Genomic DNA, 23,457 nt, shown 5'->3' on the forward strand with positions numbered 1-23,457 from the left:
AAAGAGCCTCTTGATGAGAGTGAAAGAGGACAGTGAAAAAGCTGGTTTAAAATTCAACATTCAAAAAACAAAGATCATGGCTTCCGGTTTCATCACTTCAGGCAAATAGATGGGAAAACAATAGAAAAAGTGACAGATTTTATTTTCTTGGGCTCCAAAATCTCTGCAGATGGTGACTGCAGCCATGAAATTAAAAGACGCTTGCTCCTTGGAAGGAAAGTTATGATCAACCTAGACAACATATTAAAAAGCAGAGACATTACTTTGCTGACAAAGGTCTGTATAGTCAAAGCTATGGTTTTTCCAGTAGTCATGTATGGATGTGAGAGTTGGACCATAAAGAAGGTTGAGCGCCTAAGAATTGATGCTTTTGAACTGTGGTGTTGGAGAAAACTCTTGAGAATCCCTTGGACAGCAAGGAGATCAAACCAGTCGATCCTAAAGGAAATCAGTCCTGAATATTCATTGGAAGGACTGAAGCTGAAGCTGAACCTCTAACACTTTGGCCACCTGATGCAAAGAACAGACTCATTGGAAAAGACCCTGTTGCTGGGAAAGATTGAGGGCAGGAGGAGAAGGGGATGACAGAGGATAAGACGGTTGGATGGCATGAGGGACATGAATATGAGTAAGCTCTGGGAGTCGGTGATGGACAGGGAGGCCTGGCCTGGTACAGTCTATGGGGTTGCAAAGAGTCGGACACGACTGACCAAGTGAATGAACTGAACTGATACATATGGTATCTAGAAAAACAGTACTGATGAATCTATTTGCAGGGCAGGAATAGAGAAGCAGACATGGAAAATGGACTTGTGGACACAGCAGGGGTAGGGCAGGGTGGGATGAATTGAGAGAGTAGCATTGAAATATACACTTATCAATGTAAAATAGATAGCTAGTGTGAAGCTTCTGTATAGCAAGGGAGCTCAGCTTGTGCTCTGTGATGACCTAGAGGGGTGGGCTGCAGGAGCAGAAGGGAGGCTCTAGAGGGAGGGGATATATGTGTACTTATAGCTGGTTCATGCTGCTGTACAGCAGAAACTAACACAGCACTGTAAAGCAATTATCCTCCCTGCTTTTAATAATGATCTATACTTTCTGTACTGGATTTACAGCAAAATTATATCCATTTTTCAGGTGTTCGATTGGACATAATTTCTTTGTGAGCCTATGTCATTGTTTCTCCATAGCATGAAAACTTGTTACTATTTACTGTCTATATTTCTTGCTTAACTGTACACTCCATACACCACAATTCTAAATGGCTCAGTGGTAAAGAAGCCGCCTGCCAATGCAGGAGATTGGGTTCAATCCTTGGTCCAGGAAGATCCCCTGGAGAAGGAAATGGCAACCCACTACAGTAGTCTTGCCTGGGAAATCCCAAGGACAGAGGAGCCTGGCTGGCTACAGTCCATGGGATAGCAAGGAGTCAGGCATGACTTAGCAACTGGACAACAGCAACAACAAACCTCCATATATGACACAGTTATTAGGCAATGTTACGTCACAGAGACTATTTCACAGAAAGTTTAATACTAACAATATTTTCTTACAGGAAACACACCTTCACCAAGATAGGAATTCATAAGTGACTCCTTAAAAGTTTCCGCATACCCACATAGAAGTTTGTATTCAATAGCTGTGTACTATCAATTCTTTTTCTGAAAAATTGATGTGTGGGTGGATTGACTTTTTGTTAACCAAATCCATTTTTAAATGTGCTGGGAGAATTCTGGATATGGAAGGGAACCCGACTCTGAGGCAAATTGATTTTGTATGTGAAAAGTGCTTTTGTAATAAAAATAATCACATTGTGATGTTTCTGCTTTTTAAGTTTTATTTTTCATATATTGGATTTCTCCAAGTGTAGCACAGCTAGATATGTATTCCTCACTTACATGATGAATGGGTTTCTAAAGAGTCATCTGTCAATCAATTTTTCCATAAATACAGAACCCCTGAATTCTAAGATCTGTTATAGACATAATTCTTCACAATAAAAAAGGCAGAGGTCTCTGGAAATCATTAAGAAATATTTAAGCAACAAATGTTAACAAGGTTATTCCAGTAGTAAGAAGTGCTACTACAAAACTCTAGTATGGGCTGTAGGAAGCAAGAAGATTCGCTATTTTCATCACTAAACCTACCTATTTCTGACTACATCTTTAGTGCAGGCTGTAACACCTCAGATTTTTAGAAAAGAAATCTATTTTCCTCCCATCTCATCCTTGGTACTGTTGAGCTGAGTTGTTCCTCTACAATATTCTGAATCTGTGCTTGCCTACACTTTGGAGGAAACAGACACACAATATGACAATGGAGAGAAAACAAAGAGGTGGGTAGGGAAACACCTAGATGGCCAGGGCAACACCGGGGCAACTGTTGCCTTGGCAACGTGACTCACGCACATGACACACAACGTAGGGGAGATCACTCAGGCCTAGGGGGCCAGGAAACAAATCAGGCGACACGGGGACCAAGGGAAACACCTCGCAAGTAGACCATGAATCAGCTCCGCGCATGCTCAGTCGCTTCAATCGAGTCCGACTCTTTGTGACCCTATGAACTGTAGCCCGCCAGTCTCTTATGTCTATGGGATTCTCCAGGCAAGAATATTGGAGTAGGTTTCCATGCCCTCCTCCAGAAGACCTTCCCTACCCAGGGGTCAAACCCGCATCTTCTGCATTGCGGGCAGATGGAAGTCCTGCATAAGCTCTAGCTGAAGTCAAATGATGACTGAGCTGAAATGAACTTTCACACGTTTCTAAAAGTTGCTGTCATGAGCCGAGGTTCTTGGCTGCTTTGACAAATGACCTGTGCCTGTGAGCAGCTTACCTCCGCCAGGTAGAACTCGTCATATTGCCTCTTGAAGCTTTCTCCTTTGTGATAGTTGCTGGCGGCCACGATCACGTCCACGGTCACCATGCTCAGGATGAACATGTGGAAGACGGACGACCGCATCATTTGCTGAGGAGGCAAAATGGACGAACTCTTAATAAAGAGACAAACCCACAATTCAACATACCTATGTGTTCAGACCTTGCTGGATCTGCAATGTCTTTGTTATATGCTACTGTGAACAGTCTTTCTTTTTAAGAAAAATTTATTTTATTGAAGCAAAGTTGATTTACAGTGTTGTGTAAATTTCAGCTGTCCAGCAAAGTGATTAGTTATACATATACACAATATATACAGTCTTTTTCAGATTCTTTCCCATTATGGTTTATCATGGGACATTGAATATAGTTCCCTGCGCTATACAGGAGAACCTTGCTGTTTTATCCATTCTATATATAATAGTTTGCATGTTCTTAACCCAAAACCTCAATCCCTCCCTTCCCCAGAACCTCCCCCAGCTTGGCAAATGCATGTCCAGAACAACTTTTCTAAGATAACTTGATGACTGTCACTAAATATTGTGAGCAAAGCAATCTTTTATCTGTAGGCAGCTAAAAAGGTCCTGGGGAGATAGTTTCAGAGACTTTTGGTTAAAAACTGAAAATACATTTCACTGAACTTGTGTATAATCTATATCTTAATTTTCACTTAATTTTATCCTTACTGCTGACTCTATGGAGAAATTATTTTTGGAAAGCTGATACCACATAACAAGTATCGCTTTATTCTGCTAAGAGAAAAAGCTACTGTTGATGAAAGCATTTTAGAGATAAACCATAGAACTAGAAAAGCAGGAGAAACTTAAGATCTATTTATTTTTCAATGTATTCCTTCTGTGGCTTATTTATTTTTTTAAATTACTATTTTTAATAATTTATTTTCTGTTTTAAACCACTTTGTTAAAGTATGGTTGATATTAAAAAATGTGGTACATATTGAACGTGTATAACTCAATGAGCTTGGGGACAAATACACACCCATGAAAGCATGACCATCATCAAAGCTATATACATATCTATCACCTCCCAAAGCTTCCTCTTGCCTCCGCTATTAATATTATTATTATTATTTGGGGTAAGAATACAACATAAGATCTATCCTCCTAGTAAATTTTAAATATACGATAGAGTACGTAGCTACAGGTACTATGCCATAGACGTTCATAATTTACTTACCTCATATAAGCAGAACTTTATACTCTCTGCATAAATATGTTATTGAAAATTATACTACAACTAATAATAGCTGATATCTATATTTATAATTATTATGTGCCCAAAGCTGTCGTAAGTGCTTTACAGAAATGAAGTCATTTAATGTCCTAACAGTTCTAGGAAGTTACGCTAATTTTATAGAGAAGGAAACTGAGGCTCAGAGAAGTTAAATAACTTTCTCACTGTCACACACACACTGAAGATGAAACCACAATTTGGATCCATATCTGGTCCAAGCCTGCTTCTACCTTGAGGTGAAATAATTAGGTATTAGAAAAATAATGGCTATTATTTTACTAGCTATCATGTATTGAATACTATAAGTATGTTGTTTCTTTTACTTCTTTCATCTCCACCATAACCCTACATAGTGGGATATATTACCCACTTCTTCCACAGAGTTCAGAGAGGTTAAGTCACTTGTCCAAGGTCACACAGCAAGTACACAGCAGTGCCAGACTCTGTACCCACGTCTGTTTAAAGTCCATTTTAGGAGCTCCTGCCCACTGTGGGGCAGGAAATCCATAAAAGGAGGGGGTAGAAGCTGAAGACCCTGGGCAGCAGAAGGAGGAGAGGGAAGCTGACCACACGACTCACTGAGTCACACCCCTTGGCACCAACTGCCCGGGGAACAGAGCCACGATGAGCCCCGTTTCAGGGCTTCACCGGTTCTTAAAGATGCATGTGGACACCACTTGATCTTGACCTGAGAGTTCTTCAATCTTTGCAACTGAAAGAACCTAACGAAAGCAGAACTGGAGAAGAGGAAAAGGGAGAAAAGGATGCCTCTGAGCTTGCCGTCGACTCTCTGCATCCAAATGTGTGCATTCTTGTGGTTTCATGACCCGGCAGTCGGCCACAGCATGGGCTCTATAGTGCGTGGGCCTGAAACTCTACCATGCACAAGCTCTGTGGCCCTGAGCAAGGTTCTTCAAACTCTCCGTGCATCAGTTTTCCCATAAGTAAAATGGAGACAAGCACTGGCTACTCCAGAAGTTGTTATCGTAAACGTATAAGTATCTGTCAGCTCTTACGTCGGCGCTTGCGTATTATAAATGCTCTATTAAGATGTACAGTTAAAAAAAAGTGAGGTATTTTTCTGTTCAGGAATGAGAAATAAATTGCCCAAGGTCAAAGAATTAATTACGCTGTATATCTGACTGAGTCCAGAACCAAGAGATAAATAAAAGTGATAAAGTCTAATAATGTGAGAGATGTCACAGCCCCTGGAAAAGCCGATATTTAGTGAGGTTGTGTGTCGCCATGGCTACTGATGCGTTCTTACATCCATTTATTTGCCCTTGACTTTATTTCATGGATAATGCAAAATCAAATTCCAGGGCTGTCAGTCAACATATTTAAATGCACGTCAACTTGCTTGCAGGAACTACTGACCTTCATAACGTTGATAAGCATATCAGCTGGCAAGTTTCTATCCTCATTAGAATTTTTATTTAGTCTTTCTTGCATTGAGAGAGTTAAAATTCCATAACTATTATTCCTTTTCTAGACTTTTTTCAAGGTAATGTTCTATTAAAAACATTTCAACTGCTTTCCACTTCATCTGCATGACAGAAAAGCCACAACTTTCTCTTTCTATTTTCCTTAGCTGTGGATTTATGTCTTAAGTAAACTGTTATTACTGAAAGGTCTAAACAAAGCTTTTAGCCATGGCTGTCAAAAAACTTTTAAATTGGTTTTGTAACTGTCACTGCCTCACTTTGGTGCTGTCATTATAATTAGGTTGCTTTTTGTCTGAATGTCTACGTTTCCCTGTTGGTACAGAGTCATTAAAATAATCACTTACAAAGGATTTTGATACACTATAATCATCATTGCTCAGCTGATTTCTTCCACAGTAATAACTTTCAAATATTAAATAAGAATTAAGGTGATCAGTATGTATGGTAGCCAAATTTAAATAATAAAACCAGGAACTCTAGCTTCAAAGGTAGAGCTAGTTTACATGGACCACTTCAACTCAGTCCAACTCAACCAACATTTGAATGTGGCTATGGGCTTCCTCAATGTAGAATGGCTGGCAACATTGCACTTAGACTCACACTTACATCTATAGGACTGCCCAAATTTATACCCATCAATTTTTCATTTTGTTATAAAAATTTTAACGTAAAGGAAAATGTTAAGGTTGTCAGTGCCACAAAATATCATATAACTTGGGATTTCACAGTTGTATGATTTAGTATGGATGCAAGATATATAGATGGATAGATATAAACATACACATACATATGAATGTATATATGTATGTGTGTATATATATTTATATATGTGTGTGTGTGTGTGTGTGTGTATATATATATATATATATGTAGGAAATGACAACCCACAACAGAAACGACTTAGCATGCATGCACATTATGTGTGTATATATATATATATATATATATATATATATATATATATGCACGCTCAGTTGCTCAGTCATGTCCAACTCTTTGTGATCCTATAGACTGTAGTCTGCCAGGTTCCTCTGTCCATGAGATTCTCCAGGCAAGGATACTGGAGCGGGTTGCCAGGGGATCTTCCCGACCCAGGGACTGAACCTGCATCTCTTACCTCTCCTGCATTGGCAGGCAGGTTCTCTACTACTAGCACCACTTGGAAAGTATATAAACATCTCTCTCTCTATATATACAGAGATGCTTAATATAAGACTCTTCAGATCTTACATACACATCCTATTTTTAAAAATTCCCTTCAACTGCAATGTCATTTTGATTTATATTTTTAAAACATCAGAAAAATTTTGCATCTATTTTGAGTTTGGCTTTGATCCAAGAACTACTGATTTCTGTATGTGACAGTTGGAATTACCAAAATACGAAGAAGAGACTATAATAGAATGATTCCCAAGGCAGCAATGTCAGGAATGCTCAGAAGCCTTACTACTCAAAGTGTGTTCCCTGGACCAGCAGCTTCCTGGGAGTGTATTAGAAATGCAGCATCTCAGGCCCCATCCCAGACCTACTGAATCAGAATCTGCATCTTTAGCCATGATTACTGTGGGTCCTAAAGTTTGAGAAGCTCTGTTGCAGAGGATACTCCTTGAGTTGCAGATGAAAACCTGGGTGAACTATAAAATTTTTTACAAATTCACAATTTCATGATTCTAAAAGTTAGCAATCAATGAATAAAATATACAGCAAATACTGGCTATAATATTATGACCATATATTAATATATTAGCTCATCACGAAAATGTATGCCTACTTCTCCCATCCCCTTCAACTCTAAGATCAAAATCAACTAAACCAGTTTGGCTTCATGAAGACAAAAGTGTGTGTCATGTTTTCAACCATTTGGAGAGGATTATGAGAGAAGGAAATGGTAACCTGCTCCAGTATTCTTGCTTGGAAAATTCCAAGGGCAGAGGAGCCTGGCAGGCTACAGTCCATGGGGTCACAAAGAATCAGACACAACTGAGCAACTAACACTTTCACTTTCATAAAGACACCAGCACAGACTTATTCTAGGCATGCAGGTGGCTTCTAGAATCTGGAAAAGGCAAAGCAATAGCTTTTTCTTCCCCCCTCCTAAAATTTTTATAAGTACTAAGCCTTGTTTATACCTTGATCTTAGCCTAGGGAAAGCATTTTGGACTTCAGACCTGTAGAACCATAAATAATAAATTTGCGTTGTTTGAAATCACTAAGTTTGTGGAAATTTGTCACAGTAGAACTAGGAAAATAAACCAAGCACTGTTGGTGATTCTGACATACACTGGCTCAAATCACCTCCTACGAAACAGGACTGCGGGCGTCTGCCCAGTGCTACAAAATTCTACCTGATCGAAGGATTTCACCCAAGGCCACTTGCCAGTCAAGGTCTCTGCAAAATGTATTACTATGAATATAAACTCATGATGCCAAGCAAGGTTTTCATCCTGCTTTGTTTCAGGATGTGGAATGAGACACTGGCTCTGAAGCAATGAAACTGAGTCCAACCTCATGCAGGAGGAGAGGAAAGGTCACTTTTCTTCATATTAGTTCTGAGTCCTCCTGTGAAGGGAATGCTTTCAAATACAGAAGGCTATGCCAAACCTGGCGAGAGATCCTCACTTAATTCAAACTGATGCCAACAAAACGGATTCTCAAAATAAGAGCTCATATTTGAGGGCTCTGCTTGTGCCAAGCCTCATTCCAAGCATAACACATGCTGGGGTGAAAATTTCATTTAATCTTCAACAACTCGGTGAAAAACGGTGCGTTTGTTACCCCCTCATCTATGGAGAAACAGGTAAGGATGCGTCCATTTCCAAGTTCACAGAGTCAGAAACTAGTCCCAGGAGAGGCCAAAGCCAATGCTCTCCTGCCTCCCATCAGGCAGTCAAAATGCAGCGGATTCTGATTCCCGTATCAGAGAAGAGTGAGACGTCGCTCCCAGGTCCAGTGTTTCTGATTTAATAGAGGACGTAAGCTTGTGAATCCTGTATCTGAAAGCCGAAGGAAGGCTGTTCCCCGCTGGAGGGTCTGAGATCTCCACGAAGGAAAAGAATGTCAGTTTTCAAGACAGCCAGAGCTGAATTCAAATCTTGACTCTGTGCTGATTTAACTTCTCTGTGACTCAGTTTTCTTACAGGGGAAATGGGTGTGATAACATCCACGTCTCTAGGTTGGAACATGAACATAAATGAGGCTATTTACCATAGAGTCTAAACAGGATGGAGTCTAAATGGTGTAGATGTCGAAGCAGGCATCTTACACTCCACAAGGCTTATTATTACTGCTGTATTTGAAAACACTCTAGGTATTTAAAGGTAGAGATACAGTCAGTTGCTTATGGGGAAGGTGCATGTACGCTTAGTTGCTCAGTTGAGTCTGACTCTTTGCAACCCCATTGACTGTAGCCTGTCAAGTTCCTCTGTCCATGAGATTCTCTAGGCAAGAATACTGGAGTGGGTTGCCATGCCCTCCTCCAGGGGATCTTCCTGACTCAGGGATTGAACCTGAGTCTCTCATGTCTTCTGCATTGGCAGGTGGGTACTTTACCACTAGTGCCACCTGGGAAGCCCTATGGGGAAGGTAAGAAGATATAAGATGAGAAATCAAGTGAAAGAGATAACTGATCTTGAGAGGGATCAGAGAAATTTATAGATTTTCAAAAAGGTCTTAAGTTGTCTGATTTTTAGTGGCATGAATGCTTAAGGACTCTTCATAAGAGTGCTTCCTATTCATTTGTTCAGTAAGCTTTCCAATAGAATAGTGCCGTAAAGATTCTGAAGACTCTGTAGGCAGACATCTAACAAATCAAAACTGTGGCCTAGGAGGTCACAATAGTACAGCTCAGAACTCAAATATTTCTTTTGTTTTTAAAGATTCCAAGTTTTTAAAAAACATAATTTCACTTATTTATTTATGGCTGTGCTGGGTCTTCATTGTTGCTCAGGCTTTTCCCTAGTTGCGGCGAGCAGGAGATCCTCTCGAGCTATGACGCTCCGGCTTCTCACTACAGTGGGAGAAGTGTTCTTATTGTACAGCACAGGCTCAATAATTGTGGAACATGGCCTTAGTTGCTCTGTGGCATGTGGGATCTTCCCTGATCAGGGATTGAACCCATGTCTCCTGCCTGGCAGAAGGATATCTTTACCACTAAGCCACCAGGGAAGTCCTCAAATCTTTCTTTAAATCACTGCTTGAATGAATAAAATATCCTACCCTGGTAAACAAATTTCATTCCCTGAACACTGTCTCAGCCAGCTACTAAAAGTTGTGTTTTAGTCAGATTTCAAAATAAACATATTTGGAGAACAATGCAATTACAAGGTGAAATTCTCAGAAACCATCCTGCATATGAGCTGTGAGCCTGAGAACAAGATCATAATGTAAAAGAGCAAATACAAAGCCTAAAATAAATCTCCCGTTTGCAGGTGCTGTGTCTTCCCCTTCCTTACTTAGAAGACATCTGGATAGCTGTTACTTTTATAATCAGTATATAAAATAATTCTGTCCAATGCACAGAATTTGGGTGAAACAGGAAATATCTTTATGCAATGGGCTTCCCAGGTGGCACAGTGGTAAAGCATGCAGGAGACGCAAGTTCAATCCCTGGGTCAGGCAGATCCCCTGGAAAAGGGAATGGCAACCCACCCAGTATTCTTGCCTGGAGAGTTCCATGGAGAGAGGAGCCTGGTAGGCTATAGTTCATGGGGTTGCAAAGAGTTGGATGCAAATGAGCATACACCCATTTTTTATAGCAATACTAAAAACAGAAGCAATAGCTATCCTTGGAAACTCTGCCTTTCCCTTCTGCCTGCCCCGGGCATGTCCTTGGAGTACGAGAGGGCAGAAAAAAATCCACAGGTGACCTCCCCCGAAGGCACCGAGCATCTCTGGCCATGCGGGAGCACTCACAGCATGGAAATGAGCCTCTGTCAGTATTTTTTACCTGGGCCTCCCTGCTTCAGGGTCCTCTGTTTCTGACTTGCAGTCCAGTAGAAGTGCAATGCCAGAGTGCAGCCGCTAACATTGTCTGTTTCTCACCACAGCTCCATCGACTGGATAGTTACTGAATAGACTGTGACAAAAGGTGCTTAGTTCAGAATTATGGGGCGTTTCTCCTGGTCTTCATGAACACTTCAGTGAAAAGTTAAGGGTCTTACAACAAACACTAGAAGGGACACTTAAAACCATGATGAGTTTAAGATCTTCAAAGACACTTTAATCGATATTCCCAAAGCTAGTTAAAATGTCTACATACAGAATCACTTTAAAATTATGTTTATCTTATTTTTAGTATTCAATAGTGCGCAGGTGAACATAAAACCTTTGTTTTAAATTCAAGAGGGAAATCGCAAACTCAAAAATGAATTAGGTGTTTTTCTCAAATAAACTGTATACCCAATGTTATGAAAGACTTAGGCTGTTACATTTGATGAATGCAGAAATAAAATAAAAAATTTTACGCTATATAGTATCTTGAAGTGGAAGACTCACTTTGAAAACCTTGAAGTATTTAAGAAATTTGGAGGGTTGGAAAAAACATACCAGAAATACAGCAAGTACAAAATGATTGGAGTTTTTTACATTGGCCAAACCTGTCATCAGCCTCAGGGCAGGGAGAGAGTCATGCTGGTTTTCCAGACTCGAGGATGGTAGCGATTGTGTTGAACACTGAGAAAATAGATGGCAATTTCAAACCCTGGATGACAGTTTAAAGAAGCTGCATATTTAACCCCAGAAACCAAGACCCGCAAGAACAAAGTACCCCTCATCTTTCCAAAGGTGGCAATGCCACAAATATTTGATGGAAATTTGTCTTCCAAGACTATCTGTCAGACATTCGTATAGGACTTACTTGAACGAGAAGATGAACATATACAATGATACGGGAATTTAGTTTGTGATCATCTGAAACAAATAATTTTTAGATGCTCTGAATATTTCTTTCTTCCAATGAGGCTCAAAAATCAAAGACAAAAAAACCATTTAAACACAGTAAGATAGGTGAATAAATTAAAAAATAGCACTAATAATTTCATTTTATTTTTTGTTAAGTCTGCTGGTATCCTGAGTCTAATTACTATTTGAAATACATATATATTGAATATATATAGAATGCAATATATATTTAAATATCTATGTATGGAATATTTACAACTGAGGTTGTATACAGTAGAGCCCTCTCCTTAGTTTATTTGGCCATACTGGTTTTAAGACTACAGTAGGTCTTTTTCGATTAAACTCTTAGCTATATTCTTACATCTTGTGGTGTATTGCCTTTCGCTATTTTATTTTTCCTGCTTTTAATTCTCATTCTGTGTTATTATATAATAATTTTTTTCTTCCATTCACCTCCCCTCCACAAGAGTTTTCTCCAAGCCAGCTGTTTTATGCTCTGAAAGTGAAAGTCATTCAGTTGTGTCTGAGTCTTTGCGACCCCATGGACTATACAGTCCATGGAATTCTCCAAGCCAGAATACTGGAGTGGGAAGCCTTTCCCTTCTCCAGGGGATCTTCCCAACCCAGGGGTCAAACCCAGGTCTCCCGCATTGCAGGCAGATTCTTCACCAGCTGAGCCACCAGGGAAGCCCGTTTTCTGTTCTACTGTTAGAAAAATGAGGATGAGGGACTTCCCTGGTGGTCCAGTGATTAAGACTTCATCTTCCAATGGATGGAGTGTAGGTTTGATCCCTGGTCGGGGAATTAAGATCTGACATATTGAGTGGAGCAGACAGAAAATAATAATAATTAAAAAAATAAAATGAAGATGAGCGTGTGTGTGGGTGCATGTGTTTTAGGGAGGGATCACCGACAGCTGCGTAAGGGGAGAGTAAGAACTTGTGTCTGCTGTGTGTGAGATTGTGTAGTTCTCTACATGAAAGCACACTCATAGGCATATCCACATATAACCCCCCTTGCAATATTTGATCACCAATTATCATGTGAAAGCTAGAGTGGAGATAGCTGGAAGCAGAGAGAAACCGACCAAATGTAATCAAGGAGTCAGAGGTCACTGTACCAAGGAAGCTAGGATCTGATTTTCAGGGCAAGGACCTTAGCATGGGATGGAAGGAATGATTCAGAGAAATGCAAAAGACTGAATTAACGACAGACTTGCAAACCAATCAGATTGGGGAGGACCACGAGTAGGGCGTTACAGATTGGTGGACAGGTTTCTGGAGATACAGGAAAAGCCCGGTTTCCACATGGGGATGGGTGGGGGGTCATGATGTGTCCATGAGAACACCGGAGCATGTGTGTGCAGGACACTGAGATTTACACTTCTAAGAGTCAGAGGGCAGGGCAAGAAGGGAAGGCTGTGACATCACGGGACGACCTGGGCGCATGGGAGCTGACTTCCTGGAACTGAACAGAACACTTAAAGTGAAAGAGTTAGGAGAGAACTGTATGCTAATGATAACAACGACCATCTTTATGGACTGAGCGACCCTCTGCGACCCACACACTGTGGTAGGTATTTTATGTGAGTCGTTTCTCATTCTCATAAGCTGCTGAGAGACGTCACCCATTTTTCAGGTGAGGAAGCTGAGTCTCTGGGAGATTTAGCCAATAGTCTGAGCTTTTCCTGGGCCATACTGTCGTGGCTAGAGATGGGACTGTGTGGTGGAAGCGGTCTGCTTGCAGATGGAACCTACATTCTCCTGGGCTCAGTCAGTTCCTGGAATTATCTTCCAGTTCATGGAAGGTTCACTAAGAAGAACAGATATTTAAGGAGCACCTAAGGGGTCTTCTAAGGGGATCAAACCAGTCCATCCTAAAGGAAATCAGTCCTGAATATTCACTGGAAGGATTGATGCTGAAGCTGAAGCTCTGATACTTTGGCCACCTAATGTGAACGGCCAAATCATTGGAAAAGACCCTGATGCTGGGCAAGATTGAAGGCGGGAGAAGAAGGGGACGACAGAGGATAAGATGACTGATGGCATCACTGACTCTATGGACATGAGTTTGAGCAAGCTCTGGGAGTTGGTGAAGGACAGGGAAGCCTGGAGTGCTGCAGTCCACGGGGTCCCAAAGAGTCGGACATGATTGAGCGACTGAACTGAAGGGAAGGGGTCGTCCCTGGCGATCCAGTAGTTAGGACTCTGGGCTTCCACTGCCAGGGGCACAGATTCGATCCCTGGTTGGGGAACTAAGATCCCGCATGCCGCATGGTATGGCCAAAAAAAAGAAAAAAGCAAAGCATCTAGGATGTCTCTTTATCTCTCTAAATACACATATCATACAATCTACCCCTCCTCCGATCTTCACCTTCAATGGAAATGTCCTCAAAAAGCATTAAAACATCATAGTAACAATTTTGCCGCAATTTGACCTACTTATGGTAAAAGCCTATCATCTCTGTTCTTTACAGAAGGAGGCACACGAGGGGGTGTTACCAGAGAGGAACTGAGCTCGGGCAGGCTAGGTCTCAGGCATACTTTCATTTTCTTGTCACTGACTTTCTTCAAGATAACAGATCACTGGGTGTGTGTTGCAAGAAGACTCAAAACGGTGCAGCCGCGTCTGTCAAACTGTCAGGAGGTGAAAACTCCCACCTGAGAGGAGGGAGAAAAATGGCTCGTCACAGCAGCCGCCTAGGAATGAGGTTCCGATTTAGCCGAGTTCTATTTATCATGCATTAGGGTTACCTCGTCAGGGCGGCCGTCGCTGATGCTAAAATCAAGTTTAAACAGCTAAGTGACTGTTTGATACTCAAAGAGTCAATTATAACTTTTCACTTTTCTGAGACTCACACCGAAAGACACACTTGAAGAAAATTTCTAAATGGTTATGGCCACACCACATAAAAGAATCACATTACTGCCTCAATGCACATATGCATGCTGAGTCGCTTCTGTTGTGTCCGACTCTTTGTGACCCTATGGACTGTAGATTTCCAGGCTCTGCTGTCCATGGAATTCTCCATACAAGAATACTGGAGTGGGTTGCCATGCCCTCCTCCAGGGGATCGTCCGACCCAGGGATCGAACCCATGTCTCCTGCACTGGCAGGTGGGTTCTTTACCACTGAGCCACCTGGGTAGCCCCAGGAAAGCCCTGTGCTTTGCTTAAAAGAATATGCTGCTTCCATTCAATTCCCATGACCTCCTACTTCTGGCCAATCTCCCTGTTTGGATAAAATTTCTCCCAGCTTCTGACTTCCCTTTGGATGTTTTCTGGTGAGTCTCTATTTTTTAGAAAAAAAATATTTATTATTATTTATTTGACTGCACTGGGCCTAAGCTGTGGCATTTTGGATCTAGTTCCCTGACCAGGGATTGAACCTGGGCCCCTTGCATTGGAAGCATAGAGTTTCAATCACTGGATCCCCTGGGAAGTCCCCAGGTGAGTTTTTGAAACCCTTAAACAGGAGGTCACTAAACTCAGTCATAATCTGCCATATAGGGGCAATAAGCATGAAAAAAAAAAAAAATAGGAAGCTAGTCTTTGCAGTGAGAAAATAAAGACAAATGCACTAACAGATGAGAAATCATGTAAGCACAGTCCCCCGGCAGGCCTGGTTATACTCACAATAAATGCGCCCTGAGACCATATGGTCTGATCCTTGCAACCAAATAATTCTTGACTAGAACATACATACTCACTGAATTTTTCACCAGCCAAGGAGGACATATTATCCCCCATGTACAGAAATACGCCCAAGGTCATACGCTAAGTAGCATAGTTGAAATATCTCCACCTTCAAAACCTATTCTCTAAGAGGCTACAATGGGGTGGTTTATTCACCCTCAGGAAAGGTGCTGTCCTGAGTATTGCATCACAGGAAACGTGCTGTCTTGGGTATTACATCATAGAACAAAGGAAAGACATCTGCAGCTGGGAGGCAGGCTGGGAGGTGATGTGAGCAGTCCTGTGCTGGAGACAGCTGCAGCACAGAAAGAAAGAGATTCGCAAATGTTTTCTCTCATTTGAGGGGTATTTTTACTTTTTTGATAGTGTCATGAGTTTTACAGTTTTGTTCTTACATTTATATCTGTGATCCACTCTGAATTAATTTTTGCGTATGAGACAGGGGTCCAAATTCATTCTTTCGCATGTGGATATTCAGTTGTCCTAGTACTATTAGTTGAAAAAATTATTTTTTCCCCTATTGAATAGTTTTGGTACCCTGTCAAAAATCAACTGACATATATATGGTTACACAACTCTTTGAATGTACTAAAGGTCACTGAATCATGCATTTTAAATTGGTGAATTTTATAGCTATTTGAATCATATCTCAATTTTTAAGAAAAGGTCAGTTGTAAAAATGATTTCTATTCAACATTAATAAAAACTAAAAGAGCAAAAAAATAAAAAATAAAAGGAAATCAGGTATGGGGTTTGGCTTATTCACGTTCCCCATCACTTCCAGCCATCTTCTTCCCATAACCAGGACCTAAGGCGGGAAAAGGGGTGACCCCAGACAACGAGCCTCGCAGCAGAGCACAGGAAAGTGGGGAAAGACAGACAGAAAGACATTCCATGCAGGATGGAGCAGGGGCGGGGCAGTGAGTGAGTGAGTGGGCGGTTCAGACGAAAATTTTCCTGTTTCCTAGTTTTAGACTACATGAATCGTTAGTAAAAGCCAAGTGAGTATTTATTTCACCATTGTACCTTCCATACTTATTCTTGACTTATTTTTCTTTCTCTTTAATAAGTGAGTTAAGAATTCATTCATTCATTTTTCACCCAGAAGTGGAATGTGCTCTTTCTCTTTAGTCACACTCTCGTCATGCCCGATACAAACAGATGACCCCTTGGCCATCCCACTTTTCATCCGTATTCTTTCAAAGCGGCTTCTCCTGGACCAAACACGGGACCTGATCAGGACCCCGTGTGGGATGCTGAGCCGAAGGGAGCCTCATCCTGAACTGTCTGCCTTCTTTCTCCATTGTCTCCAACCACACGTATCATCATTCATACAACTTACCAGGCGTGCTGCAACACCCACCACTCAGGGCTGTCTCCTGGCTCCCCGATGCCACACCCACGCCTGGCCAGTCTGAGGTCCGTCCCCTCCTCCACCTCCTCCTTGCCTGCTAACTCTGGCCAGCTCAAATCTTCCCAGTGAAGAGGCTGGGCTTCCCAATTCCAGACGGCAGCCTTGAGGCATCCATTAACACACACTGACTAGATGTCTAAGCGATGCCTCTGGGACACAGGAGACGCTGATTTGGCACTCCGAGCAGGCTGTCGTTTCTTTCTGTTACAAATTAGTGTTTTCCTTGGCACCTTTTTCTCAGCTGGAGAGAACATGGAACTGGGAACCAGAAGGCCAGGCATGAGACCTGACGTCTTCATTTTGCTTGAGGTCAGGGGACTCAGGTGGCGCTCTGGGTATCCACTTCCCCGTCTATAGAGGCCAGTAGGCGATGCACATCTTTCCACAGCACAGGGCTGTACTGGCCTCACTGATGGTCATTCCCTGCCTCATTTCCTTGGTCTTGGTTTAAATACTGCCACGTCCACTGAGTCTCAGAGGAAGAGCAAGGTCTGCAAATGACCGAGGCCCACAGCATGCCCTGCTCCCTCTTTAGAACATCCATCATTCCTGCGATTGCTATTTCAATGCTGCGCCTTCCCAGGTAGTGCTAGTGGCAAAGACTCTGTCAATACAGGAGCCATAAGAGATGAGAGTTCGATGCCCAGGTCAGGAACACCCCTTGGAGAAAGGCATGGCTACCCATTTTAGTATTCTTGCCTGGAAAATTCCATGGACAGAGAAGTCTGGCAGGCTAGAGTTCACGGGGCCCCAAAGAGTGGGACGTGACTGAGCATAATTCAATGCTGGTTTTTCTCCTCACTTCCTGTAGGACCCTGTAAGCTCCATGCGGAGAGGGACCGTGTTTGTCTTGTTCAGGGCTATCTTTGTGTCAGTAAATATCATCTGCTGGATTAATGAATCTTGAAAGTGAAAGTACTCTTTAGGCAAGAAGCTGCTGTTACTACAGTGGTTGTTATTGTTGTTATTACTATAGTAATAGTAGTAATAGAGGTACTTATGGTGGTTTAGAAGCTAAGTTGTGGCTGACTCTTGCAACTCCATGGATTGTAGCCTGCCAGGCTCCTCTGTCGATGGGATTCTCCAAGCAAGAATACCAAAGTGGGTTGCCATTTCCTTCTCCAGGGGATCTTCCCGACCCAGGGATCCAACCCAGGTCTGCTGCACTGCAGGCAGATTCTTTACCAACTGAGCTATGGGGGAATAGAAACTGAATTATTTGCAGCATTGTCACCATCAAATATACGACAGAAAGAGAAGCGCAGTATGGTATTTAATAGTATCGTTATTCATCATAAACTCTTCCTCTTTTTCTGATCCATCCTTTTAATGGATAGAAACAAATAAATATATGATTAAACTGCCATATAAATACAGCCTACAGTAATGGTTCAGAGGACAGTATTTTGCTTCTTAATTGCCAGTCCTTGAAATGTACCAGTCCCCATCTGGAGAAAGACCCAAAGGAAAGACAGAAGGTGTGTTCTCATCCTGGAGCAGGTAATAAACCCTTCCCCATATTATGGGTGAAAGCGCGTTAGTCGCTCAGTTGTGTCCAGCTCTTTGCAACTCCATGGACTGTAGCCTGCCAGGCTCCCTTGTCCGTGGAATTCTCCAGGCAAGAATACTGGAGTGGGTTGCCATGCCCTTCTCCAGGGGATCTTTCCAACCCACCCTTCTTACATCACGTTGCTTAGGAAGCTTAGAGACAAAGAACAACAGACTATGTGCTACATATAGTTCCTTCCCAGGTACATGGCGAGGTACCCATGTAAGTGAAGTATGATCTTGACTGCCCCTTCCCCCAAATAACTCAGGCCTTTGGAGAAGAACAGTTTTATAAGATTCGATGCAACAACAAAATTCCTCATTGATTCAGTACCACTGGTCTATTATCTGATGCATTCATTCCCCGGAAAGTTACCAAATCCCTAGTGTGTATCTCAAGAGATGCTAGGTCCTGGGGATACAGGATGGAGCAAAGTACTTTCCACAAACTTGGGCAGATCTAGAGCTTGGAGCACTATGGGTTTCCCTGTATAAAATAAGTCAAAGACTTTTGTGGGATGAGTTTCAGAAATGGCATTGTACCGCACCTGGAGGCAGGCTGGGGCGCGTCCCTGGGGCTTGTTGACATCCACGGCTACCAGCTGCCACCCGCCAGCAGTGTCTTCATGAAACATCTTCAAGACAAAGAGGGAGATGAGTCAGAAACACTTCCAAGGGAACATCGAGAACTCTAACTTTGACTCCAGCTTTTTACATTTTCATGTTATCAAAGATTTGTCTTCTTACACTTTTATATTTACAGCATGAGTCACTCCAATGATGTTCATTTTAACACTGCAAACTTAAGTTCATAATAAGAATAATGGCTTGCATTAATTGAGCACTTGCTATGTATCCGGCCCTTTCTGCCTTGAATATGCTCTGCATAGAATTACTCAAATATTCTTCTCTGTAAGACTTTACAGTAGGTAGCTTGTTCCCATTATGTTATTATATATTGGATCTCGGGGAAAATGATAATTAGAATACCACAGTGTGGCATGCTTTAACAAAAAGTGGCAAATTTTTATCTTTATTTAATGGACAGTTCTCACTAAACCAAAAGAAAAATACTCTCAGGATAAATAAGAAATGTGCATGTAGCCTAGAGAAAGAGAGGAATGCTGTTTTAATGGTAGGAGAATGACAAAGCACTTAAAAGTCTTTGCGAAATCAGTTTACATAGACCACAATTAATTTGCTCAGCAAAAACTTTATGTACACATTTATGAAGGGAAGAAGTTGCTTCTTCTATCTTAAAAGACATACATGATGAAATTCAGGATAGTACAGGATGCTAAAATCTGACAGTCATTGAATTAGACAACCGACTGGCTGGATGTGTAGGTTACCTAACTCACACCGCACTACCTCAAAATTTAGTTATCTATCAATAATGCACTAAACTGGAAGGCATTTACCACATATAAATATTTTCCCACTAATATATATTTTCTTTTCAATTCCTTAGGTGTGCATGTGGGAGCGTGGTAGAATAGAGTGGAAGTATGGCTTTTTATTTTTTAAGAAAAGTCACAACTACAAGCACTCACTGTTTTATTCCTGTCTGAATTCACTATCTCACACAGGTAAACACTTTGCCATATTTATGTCTTCCTGTTACTCTGACTCTGTGATCATAAGGGTAATTATTGATGGAAATATGAGATGATGCCAAGATCCCATTACCTAGGATTTGTAATTTCAAATTCCTGGTAACAGAGGTAGTAGATCTTTTTTTTTTTTTGCCATGAAGCACACAAGATTGTGGATCCCCCACCAGGGATCAGACCCAGGCCCCCTGCAGTGCAAGAACTGAGTCTTAACCACTGAACTGCCATGAAAGTCCTCATATATGTATTTTAAAAATGACAAAGTGGAGGTGCACCTTTACACAAAGGTTCTCTGATTCAAGTCTCAATTACAAATGGTTTTTGTTTCAGCTGTCCATTTACAGGATTTTGCTTCCCTTTAGAATGAATCTTAAAAGGTATGTTTAGTGGTAGAATCAAGCACAGGCATCACAAATAGGCTCGTTTTCAGAATACATACATTGGTTGACATGCAAACATGTATAAGAGCCTTTCAAAATACCTGTCAAATGTCTGGAAGTCTCCTTTTAAGGAGAAAAGACAAAAGTGATTCTGCCAGTCACTAAGTAGGAACCCTCTGTATAATCATTCTCTTCTCTTATCAGGGGGCAAAAAATCCCTGGGGCACACATTTGCTTTCATCAACAGCAGACTAATTTTCTGTGTTAAATTATTTTTTTTCCAGTCAACCAAAATCAAGTGAATCAATTTAATTTTTAGTGAAAGTGTTCTCTCAAGGTCACTTCTTTGTATGACATAAAGTGAAGAAAATGAAGATATGGTCAATTTCTCATTGGTTCCCTGAATACACAACATCTAGCTTGGTTAATATTAACAGTAGCTAAATGAGGTACACATGTAACAGTGTGTTATCCAGAGCCATAAATCCTAGGGACCTGAAGCTCCTAGGGGAGTATGGTAGGGGCTGCCAGTTGTCGCTCCATATCTGTTCTGCTTGTCTTCCAAAGTAAGAAAAATTTTATAACCATCAAAAAAAAAAAAGAACTAATTCTTTTTTGTTTTTGAAGCTCATCTTGAACCATGTAATTATACACTGTCCATGAAATGTGAGCAGAAACTTTCTGTTGTTTTCTTTCTTGTTCTCTGGAATATTGATGTAAGGGTTAGCACTACAGCAGCCATTTTAAACTAGGAGGCAACTTTGGAAATGGAAGTTTTGCAAGGTGGAGCAAAAAGGTGGAAGGATTCTGTATCTGTAGAATACAGACAACCATAACAACCTTGAATGACATACTCCAACTTTACATGAGAGAGAAAGGAACTCTATTTTACACAAGCTACCTTTTGAGGCTTTTTGTCCCTTGTGGCTGAAACTAACTTAACACAAGTGGCTTCAGTTTGAATGTCCAGTGGGTTGGTTCATTTTAAAGACATTAAATGTTCCCCTCAAATTATATTATTAATACAGGTTTACTATTAAATCTTCAAAATATGTATGAGCTGTAAAAAAAAATCTTAAACGCATTCTCCAGACACAATCATCCCTAACATTTTAGAGTGAACTTTCCAGGTATTATGCCCACACACATGTACACACAAACACGAGACCTTTCAATTGCATTAATATGTTATTTGCATATTTTCATATCAATAAAGTTCAATCATGACTTCAGTTCAGTTCAGTTCAGTCGCTCAGTCGTGTCCGACTCTTTGTGACCCCATGAATTGCAGCCCGCCAGGCCTCCCTGTCCATGACTTAGTGGTGTGCATTTATTCTAATTTTATCATTTAAAATCAATAATTTATTGCTAGAGGTGATCTTTTTTCTCTCTCTTGTTTTTTTTTTTTTTTTACCGAAATTCTTCCATAAACATTCTCAAATACATATCTTCGAGCATTGTCCAGAATTTTTTTAGGATAAATTATTAGAAGTGCAATCTCTTTGTCAAATAGTTTATATGTTTTTAAGGCTTCTGATACATACTGCCAAACTGTTTTGTAAAAAGCATGCTCCAATTTACGGTCTTAGTAATAACGTATGAAAGTAGCCCTTTCTCCACCTTTCAGCCAACAAGAAAACTTTGTTTTTTAAGAAGAGAGATGCCAGAAAAAAAAGATAGTGCATTGACAGCAAGGGCTGCAATGACTAAAGCAAAAGGAGATAGGATCCCAGTGGGCAAAACTCAGTGGGCAAAAAAAAAGAAAAGGCCCTTAAGGCCGAGGAAGCTGGTTTTGAGCGCCAGTTCCACCATGTGCCAGGTATGTAATACTGGATCAAATAATTAACTTTCCAATCCTTGTCTTTTTTAATCTGCAAAGCAGAGACAGTAATGGTACCCACTTCACAACATAATCATGAAAATTAAATAAGATTGCTTTAAAGTCAATTGGGCAGACCATGTTGTGATTTACTGGGATAGTGTATGAATTAATGGAATATTACCAAAGAGCACTCTCCTCTTAGTAAATCACATGGGGATCCACGGAGATTTCAATCTTGAGAATCATCTCATGCTCACCTGTTTGTAACTGTTTGCTAGGGTCTTATAAAGTGCCACTTGATTTAGCTAAGAAATTTGCTTTGGGGAGTATCCTAGTTTAGGCAGAATATCATCATCAGCAACAACAATAAAAGATTATTTAATGGTAGGTGGAAGAGAATGAATCTTGGTAACATGAGCAATCACTAGCAACTGAATTAAAATTCCAAACCCAAGACATACACACACATTTGTTAATGAAAAGAAAATTCAAAATTTATTTTGAAATTCACATGCTCTCTGGGTTCTTTCAAAATCGTCTTCAAAAAAAAGGGAATAGTCATTATCACAGAAAATAATGAGGGTAGACACTTGACTTGATTTTGTTATTAAATAATATATTCCATGACTCAGGGTTACAAAACACAATTCTCATTTATGGGTTCCTGTGATGTATGTATTATTCCATTACTATAGTTTCTTATTAGCAGGAGCTCACTATTGTACCTCTGACAAAAGCCCTTCCCAGAAACTGCTTTCACTAAATTGCTTTCTCACATATTTTAATGATGTATATTCATGTGGAAACCAATGGTCTTAGAATGCAGTAAACAAATTTTTACTAAAGTGTTGTCTTGGAACATAATGTGGTACACAGTCTTTTTATAGAGGAGAATTTCTTTTCATTTTAATCACATGCCTTTTCATCTGTGCCTTTCAGCCTTTTAGTCTGAGCTGCACATTTACACAGAAGTTGTTCAGGTGTTGGAGGAACCCATATTCCGAGAATGCTCACGGACCTACAGAGGAGGAAGAACCCCTGTGTCCTTGTATCAACTCCACCCTTATCGGTCTTCCATCTTCTCAATTCAGAAAACATGAACAGACCCGGGAATGATTGCTGTCTTTAGACAATCATGGTATTTATTTACGTGTCCCTCAATATGACATTACTGGGTCATGCTTTGCATATAAAAGTTGGGTGTGTTTTGATGGGCAGAGGCTGTCTTGTGTCTCTCATCACATAAAACATAGCCTTTGGAGGCCCTACAGTTTGATAGTTCTTTCAGTTCTAAGCTCATCCCTATCATGAACCAGCCTAGATCAGAGGACCCGGTGACTGGCAACAGATATCGGAGGTGAAGTGTCTAAGGATGGGAGTGCAACTCGGACTGGGGGTACATGGTGCCCAGGACACGGTCCACTAGCACATCAGCCCATCCCAACATTCAATTTTTGTAGCATGGGGAGTCCTACTGTGGGCTGACACAGGGGACTCTGGCATCCTGGATGT

At 41.0% G+C, this 23,457-nt stretch overlaps 1 protein-coding gene and 1 long non-coding RNA gene across 2 annotated transcripts in view; one reads left to right on the forward strand and one right to left on the reverse strand.

Annotated features, from left to right (window-relative positions):
* Positions 1-23,457, reverse strand: part of NALCN (sodium leak channel, non-selective) — a 279,073-nt gene that overhangs the window by 172,171 nt on the left and 83,445 nt on the right. Inside the window, exons 10-11 of the mRNA XM_081546675.1 lie at positions 18,679-18,765; positions 2,836-2,967 (exon numbers count right to left, since the gene is read on the reverse strand). Coding sequence (XP_081402801.1) covers positions 2,836-2,967; positions 18,679-18,765 — 219 coding nt within the window. The remainder of the gene's footprint in view (positions 1-2,835; positions 2,968-18,678; positions 18,766-23,457) is intronic.
* Positions 2,433-23,162, forward strand: LOC145528365 (uncharacterized). Its single transcript, XR_014070342.1, has 4 exons — positions 2,433-3,082; positions 19,602-19,719; positions 21,751-21,942; positions 22,885-23,162. It is a non-coding gene; the product is annotated as an uncharacterized LOC145528365 (long non-coding RNA).

This window comes from Giraffa tippelskirchi, chromosome 12 (genome assembly GCF_054371585.1).
Source record: "Giraffa tippelskirchi isolate mGirTip1 chromosome 12, T2T-mGirTip1v1.2.pri, whole genome shotgun sequence".
Lineage (NCBI taxonomy): Eukaryota > Metazoa > Chordata > Mammalia > Artiodactyla > Giraffidae > Giraffa > Giraffa tippelskirchi.